Genomic DNA, 17,815 nt, shown 5'->3' on the forward strand with positions numbered 1-17,815 from the left:
GGTCTGCTCAGCTCTAGAAGACTAGAAAAAACAGATCGTTCTTGCTTGGGGCAGGTAACACATTTTTTGCTCATTGGGCATTTATTTTCCTAGGCTGGAGGAGAACTATGAGATTGCAGAGGGAGTCTGCATCCCTCGCAGTGCCCTCTATATGCATTACCTGGATTTCTGCGAGAAGAATGATACCCAACCTGTCAATGCTGCCAGCTTTGGAAAGGTGAGTCCAGCCTCACCAGGCTTATCCTCCCCACGACCCCAACTTTAAGTAATTTATGCACAGTTTTAAAGCATTTTAGTTATTTTTTTTTAAGTAATCAAAGATCTTACTTTGGTACTTTGACAACTTCAACTTCACTGTGATACTTTGCTATCAAAATTTCAAACAGTTCAAAAACATTATAAAGTAAGAAGGGACCGTCTCACCTGAATTTCCTCAGTACTTAATTTTCACAAAGTAACGTCTTTTCCCTGAGAGGCAAATATTGAACTCACAAATGTGTTACATGGATGTCAATCGGCCTGGAACAGGCAACCTGCTTGGCTTAGTCATGTGGATGCTTGGAGGAACTGGAAATGGCCCTGTGTCCTTAGATGGGAGGGGTGGGGTCCTCTACAGGGAGTGATACTATTTGCATTGTCACTGTAGTCCTGACTATTCTCTTTACACCTTATAATAAAAATGTAATCTACATTCAGAGCTATGTCTACAAAAAATTGTTAGCACTGATCATTCCCATTTAATAGGCCAAGGAAAGCTGTTGGGGCATTCTTTAAGACTGATCATTTATTTATTTGATGGCTAAAAATCTATATTTTACACCAAAAAATACCCAATTTGAGTCAGTACATCTAAACTCTTCCTCCCTTTGTTAACTTCCTTTTTCTATGTGTAATTTTTCCTGCATCTGCTTACAAAAATAGGCTTGTTCTCTGCCACGATTCTTTACCAGTGTTCTGAGTGCAGGAATACCAAGGGCTGAAATGGCAGAAAGAGGTCAGTGTATGAGTTTCAGGAATTCCCTTTTTCAGATCCCCAACAGATAAATCATCTGTAGGAAAAAACAAAGAGCAGTGTTAGGCCTGAGCCAACCACCCTGGAGAGCCCAAAAATTGAGTGGCTGAGAAATGGCTGCATTCTAGAAATGGGAGGATGCTCTGTGGTGACTTTGGGAGGGTAAAGCGTTTTTGTGCTGTGTTAACACGATTTCTCCAAAGTGAAAGGGATGTTTTTAAAAAGTCAGTGGAGAAACAACCTTTGGCTATTTCATTCATTCATTTCTTCAGTCCCTCAGTATTGATAGAGACTGGCTATGTCGGAGGCCCTGTGTTAAGTAGTGGCAATGGGGACCCAGAAAGGATCTCTGTATGAGTCTGCTATGGAGGTGCCCCCCCAGCAGGTGGGAAAAGGGAGGGCACACACTGTGGATGTGTATGCTATGAGCTTGGCCAGGTGTTTGTGGTGTCATCTACAAACCCACTCGCAGAGGCCACAGTGGAGAGCCCAGATGAAGCCTCTTACATACAGGTTGGGGGACAGGTTGGGTGAACCAAAAGACCAGGAATCCTGACTTTCCTGGACTTACCTATCTAACCTCTCTGAGCCTCAGCTGCCCCAGCTTCCTCAGGGAGATGTTGCCAGATTCAACTGAGATGATGTCAGTGGATGATGGAAGGTACTGTTTACTCAGTCATCCAGTAACTCAGACATATATTAAGCACCTACCATGTGCTATTATAACTGTTGCTGTTATGAATTCTGCATGAGATGTCTGTGCATAGATACAAATAGACATTTGTTAGCGTATATTCTGCAAAACAAACAAAAACCCTCACCACTTTTAGAAACTTCAGTTTGCCTGCATAAGAGACCTCTATTCTCTCTTTCTCAAATACTTTTGTAACCCTATTAGCTTGTGGTTTTCTTGACCTCCTGATCTAGGTAAAATCGGTTTACACTCATGCCTTCACCTCAGCACCCCAGTCTCATTCTCATTTTAAGTCTCAAGCCTGCTCCAAGACTTTAGCAGCCCTCAAGGCATTTGCATTCTCAGGGTCACTTTGACTAGGGACTCTTCCTTCTAGTCATGAGCCATATGTGGCTGTTTAACTTAAAGTTAAACAAAATAAAAACTTCAGTTCATTAGCAGTTGCATTAACCACATTTCAAATACTCAAGAGCCACATATGACTAGAAGCTACAATATTGGGCAGTGCAGAATGGAATGTTCCCAGTATCACAGAAAGTTCTATCAGACAGTCCTGTGCTATACCACAGTGAGTCAAGGAGGAAACTGAGCACCCGCTTTGCTTTTCACAAGACAGCCTGCAGGAAGCCTCTGTGATCCTAGTAGAGTGAGATTTGTAGGAGAGGTTTACATCCCAAACAGGGTCTCACTGAACAGACATCACATCCCCCACTTCAAAATGCTCTTCAGCCTCTTCACCACAGTGGGGGCTTACTGGCCCTGCCCCTGCTGCTACTATAACCAGTCCCAGCCCTTCTCCGCCCTGCTATCTCCCTTTTCTCTACTTCCATCTCCCTTCTCATTCTCTCTTCCTCCTCCTTGAGACACCCCTCCCTCGCTAAATGTCATCTCTTCTTCGATCTTTGGTTTCTGCTGACAACTATGCCCGTAGAGGTTATCTCACTCACCCTAAATGGCTTTTCAAAATATTTTTCCAAACAATACATTTCCTCCCTAAGAATTACAGTGCCAGCTGCTTCCAAAATAGTCATTTTAAAAAACATCCAAACTCCGTCTTATCTTCAGCCTGAAAACAAGGAAATACTCTAATGGCATTAAAAGCACAAATGCAAATGCTCTGTGCAGCTGCCTTGCCATCAATTTCAAATGGACTGGGAATTGGGGCTGTCCTTCCAGCCACAGAGGACAGGAGCTGCCTGCTAAGGGTTTCTACACTGAGCTTGCTGGATTGAAATCCCAGACACATTTGCCTTTCCTGAGGACTCCAGCAAGCTGCAGCTGCCCTCTCCTTGAGAGAAAAAGACTAGTTGTTCTGTGAAACTTTGAGGTGAAATCATGGACAGTCTTCCTTTGAGCAGATTCATCCAAACTTATGATTCATTGGTGAACTTTTAACTTAGAACAGGCAAGGTTTAATATTTCAGCTTACTCTTAGAGAACAAATATATCAGTAGTAATCTCTACCTAGCTTGCAAGTAGGCTGAGGCAAAGCAGACATCAACGCTGAAGCTGTGCCCCAGGGTGACCTGGTTGGGATACTGTTCTTCATAAAGCGGATGGCAGCCATTGCTTCGCTGCAAGTAAGATCTGAAATGTAAATCCTCTTTCCAAGTCTGTGGCCAAGCCCCATAAGCACTGGCTTCCAGTAATGCTGTATTGACTTTGGGTCCCGGAATTAATTTAGGGAGTGTAGAGAATGTGAAAGCTTCCAGTTGAAATGGTCTTGTGCCTGCTTTCGTTGTTAAGGGTAATGAAAGGTCACCTGACTTGGAGTCACTGAACTTTTCTGAGCTCACATTTCCTTATCTTTAGACAGGAATAATCCCTCACAAAACTAGGGATAAAATGAGACAGTGCTTATGAGGATGTTTTTTGAAACTGTAAAGTATCTACCCAACAAATAAATAAATCATCATTATCTAAATGATGGTCCCATTCCATCTCACCTCCCATATTTCTTGAACTCCCAGCCTCAGGCGATCCGCCTGCCTTGGCCTCCAAAGTGCTTGGATTACAGGCATGAGCCACTAAGCCCGGTCCCCACCTCCCATATTTCTTTACCATGCTTTATCTTCTTTATAGCATTTATCATGACTTGAAATAGATACATTTATACATTATAGTTCTCTCTCTCTCTCTCTCTCTCTCTATATATATATATATATATATATATATATAGCTATTTTTCACTACTGCTATTCTAGGCTTGCCAAATATACATATATTTATATACATATATATGTATATGTAAATATATATATATATATATAAACACCTACCATGTGAGTATAGAGAAGCATTATATATACATAATGATTTTGTTTTATCTGTCCCCTCTAGAATGAAAGCTCTATGAGGACTTCTTTGTTCACTACGCATCCCCTACAGGCAGAACAATGCCTGGCATGGAATAAGCCCTCAGATATTTGTTAAGTGTTGTATAATTTATATTTACATTATTTGTCAGGGACCATGTGAATCATTTTTACATATGTGAACTCATTTAGCCCTCATGATAATAGCCCTATGAAACTGGTGTTGTATCCATTTTCCATTAGCCCATTTACTGAGCAGGAATGAACTCATTGAGGTACAAATGGAAGCTAGCTGTATCTTTACTTACTTTGAAGAATCGCCTACAAAGATTTCTGTCCAACTCTTCCTGTTCTGATGATGATGTCTTCAGAGGGAAATCCCACAGCATCTGGTCATGTTCACCCATCACATTGGTCTTGGTTTAATAATTACATCTCATTCTCAGCTATTAAAAAGTGGAATTCAGTCCAATTTAAAACTTCATTCTCACATCTAAGCCAGAGCTTCTTCCTCCCTGTGGCTCAGAATTTGCTCTGGGAAAGAGGAGTAGGGTCAGCTTTTTCTCCTTCCCTTTCTGGCTCCTCCAGGGTTGGGGGTGGGAGACAGTAAAGGAGGAAAGGCAACAAGAGTCATTTGACCAACTGGTGCTCACTGGGGGCTTCTCCTAGCTATCAGTGCCTTCTGCTATGACTGCCACCAAAATGCTGGGGTCAGGGATCCTGTCATAGGTTTTGGGGGAGTCTCTGTGGGTCTCTGTTTGTATTAGCTGAGAGATGTGTTCTCCAGCCAACCTCCTACAACCTCCACTTACAGGCTGCTTTGACCCCTCCAGTAACCGAGCAGTCACTATGTAGCTCTCTTACTTTGTTGGAGGCATCTGCCTAACTCACTGCACAGCAAGTTTTACACCCTGATTCTTTTTTTTTTTTTTTTTTTTTTTTTGAGACAGAGTCTTGCTCTGTCACCAGGCTGGAGTGCAGTGATGCAATCTTGACTCACTGCAACCTCTGCCTTTTGGGTTCAAGCGATTCCCCTGCCTCAGCCTCCTGAGTAGCTGGGACTACCGGCGCGTGCCACCATGTTTTTGTATTTATGTTTTTTTAGTAGAAATGAGGTTTCACCATGTTGACCGGGATGGTCTCGATCTCCTGACCTTGTAATCCGCCTCGGCCTCCCAAAGTGCTGGGATTATAGGCATGAGCCACCGCACCCAGCCTACACCCTGACTCTTAGAGATACCAAGAGGAGCCCCAGAAAAGCAGAATTGACAGATAGAACAGGCTGAACTCAATGAAACATAAACGAAAAATAGCTTTAGTTTGTTCTAAGTTTGTCTATGGCCCACTTCCTTCCCTGACCCTGATGGTTGCATGGCAGATTTAATAGCTTTTGGGTTATTGATTATAAGAACAAACATTTTCTCAATAATTAAAACTCTCTTTTAGATGTTAAAAGTCCAGTCCAGTCCAGTTCTTGAATTTAAAACTGCAGTCTCACATCCACTTCAAAACTCCTCCCTAGCCCAGCCTGGATCTGCCTGTCTGTGGCTTGGGGACCCACAGTGGGGAAGGGAAGAGTGTGATCTGATCTTCTCCTCTTCCCTGACCTTTCCCTCCTGCTCCTGGTCCCTTTAGATGTGTTAGACTGAGAAAAAAAAATCTTCTGGAATATAACTCTAGCTCTCCAGGGAAATAGTGAAGTAAATTTTTAGAGAACAGCAGAACTATAAATTGAAACAAACATATGGTAATATGGATCAGAATTGGCATACATATGACATTGTCCAAGCTTATCAATAGGCAATTTTTTAATAGATGGTAGAAGTATCTAGCTCTGTCTAACTTAGAATGCAGCATTCAGTTTTCATACAATTAAATAGCAAACATTTATGTAGGGCTTTCTGAATACGTGGTACTGTTCTAAGCACTTAACATGTATCGACCATGTCTAGTTCTCTAAATAACTCTATGAGGTAGATACTGTTACTATTGTCTGCATTACATGGATGGTAAACTGAGTCCCAGAGAAGTTTGGTGATTTGCCAAGTTCACACAGCCAATAACTGGTGGACTCAGGATGTGAACTGGGGAAATATGGCCCCAGAGCCCATGCCCTTAGCCACCTCATTTACACAGGATGAGTTATTGCAGGGCTAGGCTAGGCATGTGTGGAGGCAGGTTTTGTGCACACTCTTGTCCTTTTGATGGTGTAGTCATCAGTAGTCATCTGGTGACCTCCTAGGTGATGGAATTTGGGAGAGAAGTCTCACCTCTCTGTATCTCAGGGGTCAAGTGTGCTGATCACTGCAGTTGAGAAATGCTTTCCCAAATCTTTGCAGCTGAGGTGTTCTGGGTACTATGAACTCTGGGGTACTGGGCACTACCTCTCTCAGCACCTGGGTTCATCCATTTATCTGATATTCATTTATCTCATGTCTATGTGGGCCAAGCCCTGTGTTGGGAGATGGGATACAGAGTGAAGTCTGCCTTCAAGGGGATGACCCTGCAGAAGAGACATATGCACATGAGTGACTGCAAAACGAGATGGCAAATGCACCTCCTGAGTATGAATGCAAGATTGGAGGGACACAGGATTGGAGGGATGCTTCCTCCTTGTGGGGGTGAGGGGCAGCCTGAGAACCAGGCTGGTCATTGAAAAGCTTCAGGCACTGAGCATCCCCATCCCTCAGCCACAACCCTGGTAGATCCATGGAAACTGAAGTGGGTGTTTTAATTTCATCAGAAGCCTCCGTCTCCTGCTTGACTGTTGGTCTTTCAGAAACTCTAAAATGAAAACTCTACCCACACAAAGATAGAGCACTACTGCATTTGGCCAACAAGCTAAGCCCTTTCAGAAAGAACAACTGAACCTCAGATTTTTTAGCAAAGAGAACATCTCTAACCTACAAATAGGTTGCTTTCCAAGCATTTGTAAGATGCATTTCAGTAGAGCAGAGGTCCTCAACCCCTGGTCTTTGGACTGGTAGCGGTCCATGGTATGTTAGGAACTGGGCCACACAGCAGGAGGTGGGTGGGTGGGTGAGTGAGTGAGCATTACCTCCTGAGTTCTGCCTCCTGTCAGATCAGCAGTTGCATTAGATTCTCGTAGAAGTGAGAACCCTATGGTGAACTGTGCTTATGAGGGATCTAGGTTGCACGCTCCTTATGAAAACCTAATGCCTGATGATCTGAGGTGGAACAGTTTCATCCTGAAACCATTCCCCCAACCTGTCCATGGGAAAGTTGTCTTCCATGAAACCAGTCCCTGGTGCGAAAAAGGTTGAGGACAGCTGTAGTAGAGGCCACAAAATGAAAGAATGTCTTCTTCAACTAACATTTATTGAGGGTCCACCATGTGCTGTAACTAAGGAATTTCCAATAATGTCAGGTTTTGAGCCCTGAACTTGAGGATCTATCACCCTTACTTGCTATGTGATGATGGGCAGATCCTTTTCCCTCTCTGAACCTTACCTCCTCCATCTATCAAATGGGGAAGTTAGTCTACAAGCATATGAGGATCCTTACCACATTGGCCCAAAACACTTTTCAACTACAAATCATAAAATAGGTAACACTGACTCTGTGCCAGCTCCTGGGAAAACACTTTTCATAGATTATCTCATTTAATCCTTGCATACCCTGTGAATGAAATGCTGTGATTTGGGTTTTTTATTTGTTTGTTTAAAACTTTTTAAAAGAGAAATTTTAGGTTAACAGTAAAGAATAAGTACAGAGGTTTCCCATATACCCCTGTTCCCACACTTGCATAGCCTCCCCCATTATCAACATCCTTCACCAGAGTAGTACATTTGTTACAACTGATGAACCTACATTGACACATCATCACCCAAAGTCCATAGTTTACATTAGAATTCACTCTTGGTGACTTCACTCACATTGGTGAATTCACTTCCATTCTAGGAGTATGGACAAATGTATGATGACATGTACTCATTGTTATGGCATCATGCAGCATATTTTCACTTCCCTAAAAATCTCCTTTTCTCTGTCTAGTCCTCTCTCCCTGTCCCCTAACCCCTGGTAACTACTGATCTTTTTACTGTCTCCAGTTTTGCCTTCTCCAGAATTTCATTTAGTTGGAATCATACACTATGTGCCCTTTTCAGATTTGCCTCTTTCCATTCATAATATGCATTTAGGTTTCCTCCATGTCTTTTATGGCTTGATAACACATTTCTTTTTAGTGCTGAATAATATTTCGTTGTCTGGATGTACCATGGCTTATTTATCCACTTACTTACTGAAGGATATTTTGGTTGCTTCCCATTTTGGCAATTATGAATACAGCTGCTATAAATATGCATGTGCAGGTTTTTGTGTGGATATAAGTTTTCAACTCCTTTGGGTAAATACCAAGGAGTGTAATTGCTAGATTGTATGGTAAGAGTTTGCTTAGTTTTGTAAGAAACTGCCAGACTGTCTTCCAAAGTGGCTGTACCATTTTGCATTCCCACAGCAATAAATGAGAGTTCCTGTTATTCTACATCCTCACCAGCATTTGGTGTTGTCAGTGTTCCAGGTTTTGGCCATTCTAATAGGTATGTGGTGGTATGTCATCATTGTTTTAATTTGCATTTCCCTGAAGTCATATGATATGGAGCATCTTTTCCTATGCTTATTTACCATCTGTATATCTCTTTGGTGAGGTATTTGTTGAGGTCTTTGGTCCATCTTTTAATTAGGTGGTTTGTTTTCTTATTGTTGAGTTTTTAAAGAGTTCTTTGTATCTTTTGGGCAATAGTCCTTTATTAGATGTGTCTTTTGCAAATATTTTCTCCCAGCCTGTGGTTTATCTTCTCATTCTCTTGACATTGTCTTTCACAGAACATAAATTTTTAATTTTAATGAAGTCCAGCTTATGTATTATCTTTTTCATGAATTGTGCCTTTGATGTTGTATCTAAAAAGTCATCATCATACCCAAGGTCATCTAAGTTTTATTCTATGTTGTCTTCTAGGTGTTTTATAGTTTTTGTGTTTTATTTACATCTGTGATCCATTTTGAATTAATTTTTGGAATGGGTATAAGCTCTGTAACTAGATTCTTGGGGTTTTTTTTTTGGATGTGTATGTTCAGTTGTTCCAGCACCATTTTGTTTAAAAGATTATCTTTGCTTCATTTATTGCCTTTGCTCTTTGTCAAAGATCAGTTGACTCTATTTATGTGAGTCTATTTCTGGGCTCTCTATTCTGTTTTGTTGTATTTGTCTATTCTTTTGCCAATACCATACTGTCTTGATTACTGTAGCTTTGTTGCATGTCTTGAAGATGGGTAGAATCAGTACTCAATTTTTGTTCTTCTTCAGTATTGGTCCCCCTATTCTGGGTCTTTGGCCTTTCCATGGAAACATTAGAATCAATTTATTGAGAGACACAAAATAACTTGCTGTGATTCTGATTGGGATTGTATTGAATCTATTGATCAAGATGGGAAGAATTGATATATTGGTAATATTGCATCTTCCTATCCATGAACATGGAACCTCTATTTTTATTTACTTCTTCTTTGATTTCATTCATCAGAATTTTGTGGTTTTCCTTGTATAGGTCCTATACATAGTTTGTTAGATTTCTACATAAGTATGTCATTTTGGGGGGATGCTAACATAAATAGTATTGTGTTTTCAACATCAAATACCACGTGCGTATTACTGGTATATAGGAAAGTAATTGATTTCCATATATTAACCTTGGGTCTTACAATCTTGCTTATTAGTTCCAGGAGGATTTTTTTATTTTTATTTTTGTAGAATCTTTTGGATTTTCTACTGGGACAATTATGTCATTTGTGAACAAAGAGTTTTATTTCTGACTTCTCAATGTGCATACATTTTATTTCCTTTTCTTGTCTTATTGCATTGGCTAATGCAGTATGATATTGAAAAGGAGTGGTGAAAGGGGACATCCTTGTCTTGATCCTGATCTTAGTGGGAAAACTTTGAGTTTCTTACTATTAAGTATAATGTTAGCTGTAGGTTTTTGTAGATATTCTTTATCAAATTGAAGAAGTTACCCTCTATTCCTAGTTTGCAGAGAGGGTTTATTTTTGTTTGTTTGTTTGTTTCCAAATTATGAGTGGGTGGTGCAATTTGCCAAATGCTTTTTGGGCATCTATTAATATGATCATATTTTTTTTTTAGCCTGTTGATGTCATAGATGACATTAAGTGATTTTTGAATGCCAAACCAGCCTTGCATATCTGGGATAAATCCCACTTGATTATGGTGTATAATTACTTTTGTACATCATTTGATTCAATTTGCAAATATTCTGTTAAGGATTTTGGCATCTGTGTTTATGGGAGATTGGTCTGTAACTTATTTTTAATGTCTTTTTTCTGGTTTTGGTACTAGGTAACAGCTGACCTCATAGAAGAGTTAGGAAGTATAGTCCCTCTGCTTCTGTCCTCTGAAAGAGATTTTAAAGAATTGACAAAATTTCTTCTGTAAATGTTTGGTAGGATTCACCAGTGCACCCATCTGAACCTAGTGCTTTCTGTTTTGGGGGTTATTAATTATTGATTCAATATATTTAATAGCTATAGACCTATTCTGTCTGTTTCTTCTCACGTAAGTTTTGGCAAATCAAATCTTTCAAGAAACTAGTTTATTTCATCTGGATTATCAAATTTGTGGGCCTAGAATTATTTATAGTATTCCTTTATTATCCTTACAATGTCCATAAGATCTGTAGTGCTGTCTCCTCTTTCATTTCTAATATTACTAATTTGGGTCTGCTCTCTTTTTTTCTTTGATATTCTTGCTAGAGGCTTAACAATTTTATTACTCTTTTCGAAGAATCAGCTTTTGGTTTCATTGATTTTCTTTATTGATTTCCTGTTTTCAATTTCATTGATTTCTGCTCTAATTCTTATGGTTTCTTCTTCTTACTTCAGATGAAAGTCACTCTTCTTTTTCTAGTTTCCTAAGGTGGAAACTTAGATTATTGATTTTATATCTTTTTTCTTTTCCAATATATGTATTCAGTGTGATAAATTTTCCTCTATTCAATGCTTTCACTGCATCTCACAAATTTTAATGATGTGCTTTCATTTTCATTTGGTTCAAATATTTTTATTTCTCTGAGATTTCTTCTTTGCTCCATGAGTTATGTAGAATTGTTGTTTTATTTCTACATATTTGAGGATTTTCTAGTTATCTTTCTGTTATTGAATTCTAGCTTAATTCTATTGTGGCCTGAGAGCAGACATTATATAATTTTTGTGTTTTATGACCCAGAATGTGATCTACCTTTATGAATGTACCATGTTAAGTTTGAGAATATATATTCTGCTGTTTTTGGATGAAGTAGTCTATTAATGTCATTATACTGAATTGATTCATGTCCTTACTGATCTTCTGCCTTACTGATTTCCATTTCTGATAGAGGGGTATTGAAGTTTCCAGCTATGATAGTAGATTCATCAATTTTTCCTTGCAGTTCTATTAGTTTTTGCCTCATGTAGTTTGATGCTCTGTTGTTAGGCACATGTATATTAAGAACCACTGTGTCTTCTTGAAGATTGGATACCTTTATAATTATATAATCCCCTTCTTTATCCTTGATAAATTTCTTTACTTTGAAGTATGCTCCATATGCAATTAATATAATTATTCCTGTTTCTTTTGATTAGTGTTTTCATAGCATATTTTTCTCCATCAGTTTACTTTTAGTCTATATGGGTCTTTATGTCTAAAGTGGGTTTCTTATAGACAACATATGGTTGGGTCTTGTTTTTTGATTTGCTCAGGCAATCTTTGTTTTTTAATTGATGCATTTAGACCATGATCTTCAAAGTGATTATTGATAAAATTAGATTAACATTGACCATATTTGTTACTGTTTTCTATTTGTTTCCCTTGTTGTTACTGTTTTTGTCTTCCACTCTTCTGCTGCCCTTTGCAGTTTTATTTGAGCATTTCATATCATTCCATTTTTTCTCCTTTATTAGCATATCAGTTATACTTTAACATAAAAATACCTTTTAAATGGCTGTCCTAGAATTTGCAATATATATTTACAACTAATTCAAGACCATTTTCAAATAATGCTAGACCATTTCACAAGAAGGGTGAGCACCTTATAATGAGAAAATCATAACTTTGCTGCCCTCTGTAAAAAAAAAAATAACAAAATTACCCTAATTCTTCCCTTCCCTTTCTCCTGTATTTTTGCTGTCATTCATTCACTTTACATAAGCCTACATGAGCATGTGTAAATGTATGTAATTATGTATCTGATCATATACATAATCAAATATTTTGTTGCTATTATTATTTTGAAATAAACTGTTGGGTTTGTTAGATCAATTAAAAACAAATATATATTCACATACACACATACTTCAGTATATGTTTTAATTAATATACGCATCAAATATTTTGCTGCCATTATTATTTTGAATAAAGTGTCATCTGTTAGATCAATTAAAAAAGAAGAAAAATATGTTTTTATTTTACTTTGCTTATTCCTTCTTCAGTCCTCTTCCTTTCTTTCTGTAGATCTGAGTTTCTAACCTATATCAATTTCCTTCTCCCTAAAGAATTTCTTTTAACATTTCTTGCAAGTCAGGTTTACTGAAAACAAATTCCCTTAATTTTCGTTTGTCTGAGAAAGTCTTTACTACACTTCAGTTTTGAAGGATAATTTCTCAGTGTACAGAAACCTGGGTTGGTAGGTTTTTTCTCTCAGTACTTTAAATATTTCATTTCACTCTCTTCTTGTTTACATGATTTCCAAGCAGAAATCAGAATATGGTCTTATCTTTGTCCTGTATAGGTAATGTGGGTTGTTTTTCTCTCTGGCTTTTTTTTGGGATTTTTTTTTTAATCTTTGATTTTCTATAGTTTGAAAATGATATGCCTTGATGTCACTTTCCTACGGTTTGGTTTTTTGTTGTTTCTTATTTGACATTTATCCTGCTTGGTGTTCTGTTAGCTTTCTGAATCTGTGATTTGGTGTCTGACATTAATTTGGGGAAATTCTCAATAATTTTTGTTTCATATATTTCTTTGCTTCTTTTCTCTCTTTTTTCTCCTTCTGATATTCTTACTATGTGTATTTACATCTTTTGTAGTTGCCCCATAGTCCTTGGATATTCTGTTCTGTTTTTCAGTCTTTGTTCTCTTAGCTTTTTAGTTTTTGGAGTTTCTGTTGAGATATATGCAAGCTTCAGCTGTGTCTAGTCACCTACAAATCCATCAAAGTCACTCTTCATTTCTGTTACCGTTTTTGATCTCTGACATTTCTTTTTGGTTCTTTCTTAGGATTTCTATCTCTGCTCATACGGCCCATCTGTTCTTGCATGCTGTCTACTTTATCAATTAGAGCCCTTAGCAAATTGATCAAAGTTGTTTTAAATTCCTGGTCTGATAATTCCAACATCCTTGCCACGTCTGGTTCTGATGCTTGCTGTTTCTTTAAATTGTGTTTTAGCATGCCTTGTGATTGTTTCTTGGTGGCTGAACATGATGTATCAGGTGAAAACAGAACTGCTGTAAATCTCCTTGAGTCATGTGGTGGTAAGGTGTGTTGTGGGGGCAGGTGAAGAAATCTATTGTCCTGTGATTAGGTCTCAATCCTTTAGTGATCCTATGCCTCTGGACTGTGAACTTTACAAGTGTTTCTCCTTTTTTTCCTCTCCTCTTAGATGTCACAGGATGGCTAAAGTTGGCTAGAATTGGATATTTCCCTTCTTTCACATGGAAGGTTAGAGGGGACTGGCGTTGGGTATTTCCCTTCTCTGCATGGAAAGCTAGAGCTGACTGGGGTTGGGTATTTCCCTTCTCCCAAGTCAGTTAGGCTCTGATAATACCCCAGCAGGTTAGGCTCTGGGTAACTAGCTTCTCCTGAAAGCAGCCCTTGTTAAGAAGAACAGAGTGCTTTGGTGTATTTCAAAATGGTGCCTTTTTCTCTTCCCGCTGCCGGAAGCGTGAGGGACTTTTCTCTGATATTTACTGTGGAAACCTGTTAAAGCTCCTAAAGGTATATCTGTCAATATTGTGTGGGTTCCTCTATGATTGGGCCCCCCTGGGGTAATTTTTTTAACTTTTAGCCTTGTCTGCATTAAGCCTTCACAACTTGTCAATGACAATTCAGGTGTTCCTACCCCAGCATTGACTCCTGAGGCAGTTGCCACTCCTGAGTCTCTGCTCCAGGCAGCCACTACTCCCTGTATTTGCCTGTCTCTCCAGTCTTGGGGCAGCAGTTTGCTCTGTGTCCTCCCCTCTCTTAGGGACCCAAGAAAAATTATTGATTTTTCAGATTCTTTGCTTTTTACTCGTTAGTATGGAGTGGTGGCTTTAAAGCTTCTTATATGCAGAACCAGAAACTGGAAGTCAAAATGCTGTTTTTATTCCCAATTAAGGATGAGGTAGTTGACTCCAGGGCTTATGTTGTCAATATTGGATCTCTGGTCAATGCCAAGGAGCTAAACACTGGAGCGTTCTCTGTAAAGTAGATCCTGGGTAGAAACCAGAAGGTCTATGAGTTATTAAAGAAATTGGGACTGTGGTGAAAGATGTCCCTCTCCATTCCTCAATAGTGGCTTAAATAAATTAGTGGTCCTACTTTTCTTACATATACTAAGTCTAGGGGAAGGTAACCCAGCTGTAGTGGGACAGCTCCATAAGAGCATCAGAGACCTAGGTTCTTTCTGTCTTTGTGCTCTGTCATTTCTAGCAGATGGCTTCCAGTTTCTATATCACATCATGGTCTAAAATGATTGCTAGACTCCAAAGACTATCTTCCAGGAAAGAAGTAGAAAAAAAATGGGTAAGAGGAGAAAGGTCAAAACTCCCAATTCAGTCAGCCCTCTTTAGACTCTCCCAGAGCCCAGCCCAGTGATTTCCCCTACATCTCATTGTCTGTCTTTGGCTATCAGGGAGGCAAGAATATGTGGTCCACTCTATCCTGGAATAAAAAATAGGGTTTGAGCCAGGTGCAATTGGTGCAGGCTTATCATCCCAGCTACTCAGGCAGGAGGCTGAGGTGGAAGGGTTGCTTGCACCCCCGAGTTCAAATCCAGCCTGGGCAACACAGTGAGAGCCCATCTCTTAAATTTTTTTTTTAATTTAAATAAATAATTAGGATTTATTTACCTTGGACTAAGGACAAAGGGAAAAAAAAGGAAATAATTAGGGTATAGTGGGGAAGGAGTAGGCAGCTAGCCATTTTATCCACATAAGGACATTTCACATATCTATGCATCCTTGTATATGCTACAGCTATGAAATGGAACTCAGGAACCTGGAAGAGTATATGTTATTCTCTCAATTTATGAGCTCATGGGAAGTAACACAGGTGGTAAAATGTGATCACTTAAGACTGTGGAGGGTGACATGATTCATGGCCCACAATTTGCTGAACTTTTCAGGAAAAGGCAGGCTTATGGATAGGCACTAGACAGTTATGATACAGTGTAATTTGAATATGTGGAGAGGCCATTTGGCCTTGAAAATATACCTTCTGAAATACAGGCTTAATGATGTCTTAAATTCCACAATTACACTCATTTAAGTCTGTAAAAATGCAACTAAAACAGGGTAAGTTCACTCATTAATACTTATCACTCACTAACACTTCAGTAGGTGTGAGTTTAATCTGTTAAGAAGACTTAGAGATGAGTTGATGCAATCCCTTCACTTTCCAGATGAGGAAATGAAGACCCGGAGGGACTGAGTGGTTTTCCCTAGTTCCTACATTTAGTGGCGGGTCTCCCTCTCCCTCAAACTAGAGCCAGTGGTGGGGCTGAGAGTGGGGAGGAGACACCAGTAAGAGGTTGGGAGACTGGAGAAAGGGAAGCTGGGGTGACAGATGTGCTCGTGTGAATTGAATTTATTTATATCCTGCAGTTTTCCAATGAGGACATGGACAATTGGCGGTTTGGGTTGTCGGTGGTTCACCCTTGAAGATTTGTCTCCTTTTTTCTTGCTGACCGTCCTTGAGCAATGGGGAGAAAAACGAAGTGTATTCTGGGGACCTGTGCTTCATCAGTTGCACTTGCCTCCATTGGAGAGGAGGACAGACACCCCCTCATTTACAGGGTGGCCCTTCTAGTTCTACCAGTCTGCCCACCCTCCTCCCACCCTGACCTGGGGTCACTGGCACACCGCTTAACTGACAAAGCAGAAAATGAGGACACTCTTGAGGCATCTTTAGGATCCTTCAAAGATGACCTTTTTCCAGTTATCAAAGAAAAATAATACGTACCTAGATAGACTTTCCTTCTACTTCTAATTCTTGCATATATTTTTCTTAATTTTTATGAATCTGCTGTGGTGTGTCCATGTCAGAATGTCTGGTTTCACACCAGGTTTCTTTAGGTGGTTTTGCTTGTTTGTTTGTTTTTAGTGTAGTGCCATGTAAAATTCTGAAGTCAAACTGTTTGATTTTTTTTTTTGGTTTGGTTTCGTTGTTTTTTTTTTTTTTTCTGAGATGGAGTCTTGCTCTGTTGCCAGGCTGGAGTGCAGTGGCGCAATCTCAGCTCACTGTAACCTCTGCCTCCCGGGTTCAAGTGACTCTTCCGCCTTAGCCTCCTGAGTAGCTGAGACTACAGGTGTGTGCCACCACACCCAGCTTATTTTTGTATTTTCAGAAGAGACGAGGTTTCACCATTTTGGCCAGAATGGTCTCAATCCCAAAGTGCCGGGATTACAGGCATGAGCCACCACACCCAGCCAACTGTTTGGATTTGAATTTGAATCCTAGTTGTACCACCTAGCAGCTGTGTGAGCTCAGATAATTTCCTAACAGCCCTGGGCCTCAGTTTCCTCATCTGTAAAATGAAACATTGATAGCAATCAATCACCCGGAGAACTGTTGAGATAATGACTACAAAAGGGCTACTTAACACACAGCCTGATAAATATAAACACTTAATGCTTGTTAGTTATGACTTCAGTTTATTACAGCAATATTTCATGACTTGAACACATCATGTTTTTAATATATCATCACTAACATAACAATGTTCCAGCCCTTCTAGGTGCTCTTCTGAACAATTTTGAGAACAATTGTTCTAAAAATGTCCTACATCACACACATGCTGCCATCACCACCCTCGCCCTCTCTTATTATCATCTTCAGAGTTATTCCATTTTTGACTTCACCTGTATCTTATGTAACTCCCCTCATTCTAGCTAAATCAATGTGTGATGACTGCCTGTGTGATGACTGCCTTCTCTCATGCACATGTGACACGTTATCCAGTCACCCTGAGGACAATGAGGGGTTCACATATGGATTTTTGGAATTCTTGTTATTGCCATCCGTGGTACCCCTCAAGGGGCAACAGATTCACTGTTACCTTTCCAGCCCTGGGGCTTTTCAAGGAACCCATATGCATGATTCGAAATTCTACTTCTGTCTCATTGCACTCAGTATGAATTTCTTGTAGAAAATTTGCAATTTCTCTTAGGGAATTTCCTGTGGAATCTGTAACATTCTCTAACCCTTTCATTCCCCACTTCCTGGCCCCCAGGAAATGCCATAAAAATTGTCAATAGGTAAGAATTATATCAGTATAGTAAAATGACCCCAGCAAACACTGATTTTAAGATCGAAGCATTAAGGTAGGATGTTTTATAGTTCCCATTCATACTACCTGCTTTAATTATTTTTTCTTTTCTGAAAAATAGACTAGGTTTATTGTCAAAATAAAGTTAATATCCTGTTTTCAGAGTTAAATTGATGGCAGTTAGCTCCCTTTAACCAACTTATTTCCCTAATCATTTCTCTCTCTTGCTCAAAGAATTTTTTCTTATGTGTGTTTTTA

The 17,815-nt window shown here is 39.4% G+C and overlaps 1 protein-coding gene across 4 annotated transcripts in view; it reads left to right on the top strand.

Moving 5' to 3' along the window:
• The window catches only part of RFX4 (regulatory factor X4), a 178,533-nt gene that overhangs the window by 67,136 nt on the left and 93,582 nt on the right, over window positions 1-17,815 (top strand). For all 4 annotated transcript variants that reach the window (XM_032285761.1, XM_032285754.1, XM_032285765.1 and 1 more), the window contains one exon: window positions 94-217. In XM_032285761.1, coding sequence (XP_032141652.1) covers window positions 94-217 — 124 coding nt within the window. The remainder of the gene's footprint in view (window positions 1-93; window positions 218-17,815) is intronic.

The sequence above is a fragment of the Sapajus apella genome, unplaced genomic scaffold (genome assembly GCF_009761245.1).
Source record: "Sapajus apella isolate SASKATOON/1434 unplaced genomic scaffold, GSC_monkey_1.0 scaffold2, whole genome shotgun sequence".
NCBI lineage: Eukaryota > Metazoa > Chordata > Mammalia > Primates > Cebidae > Sapajus > Sapajus apella.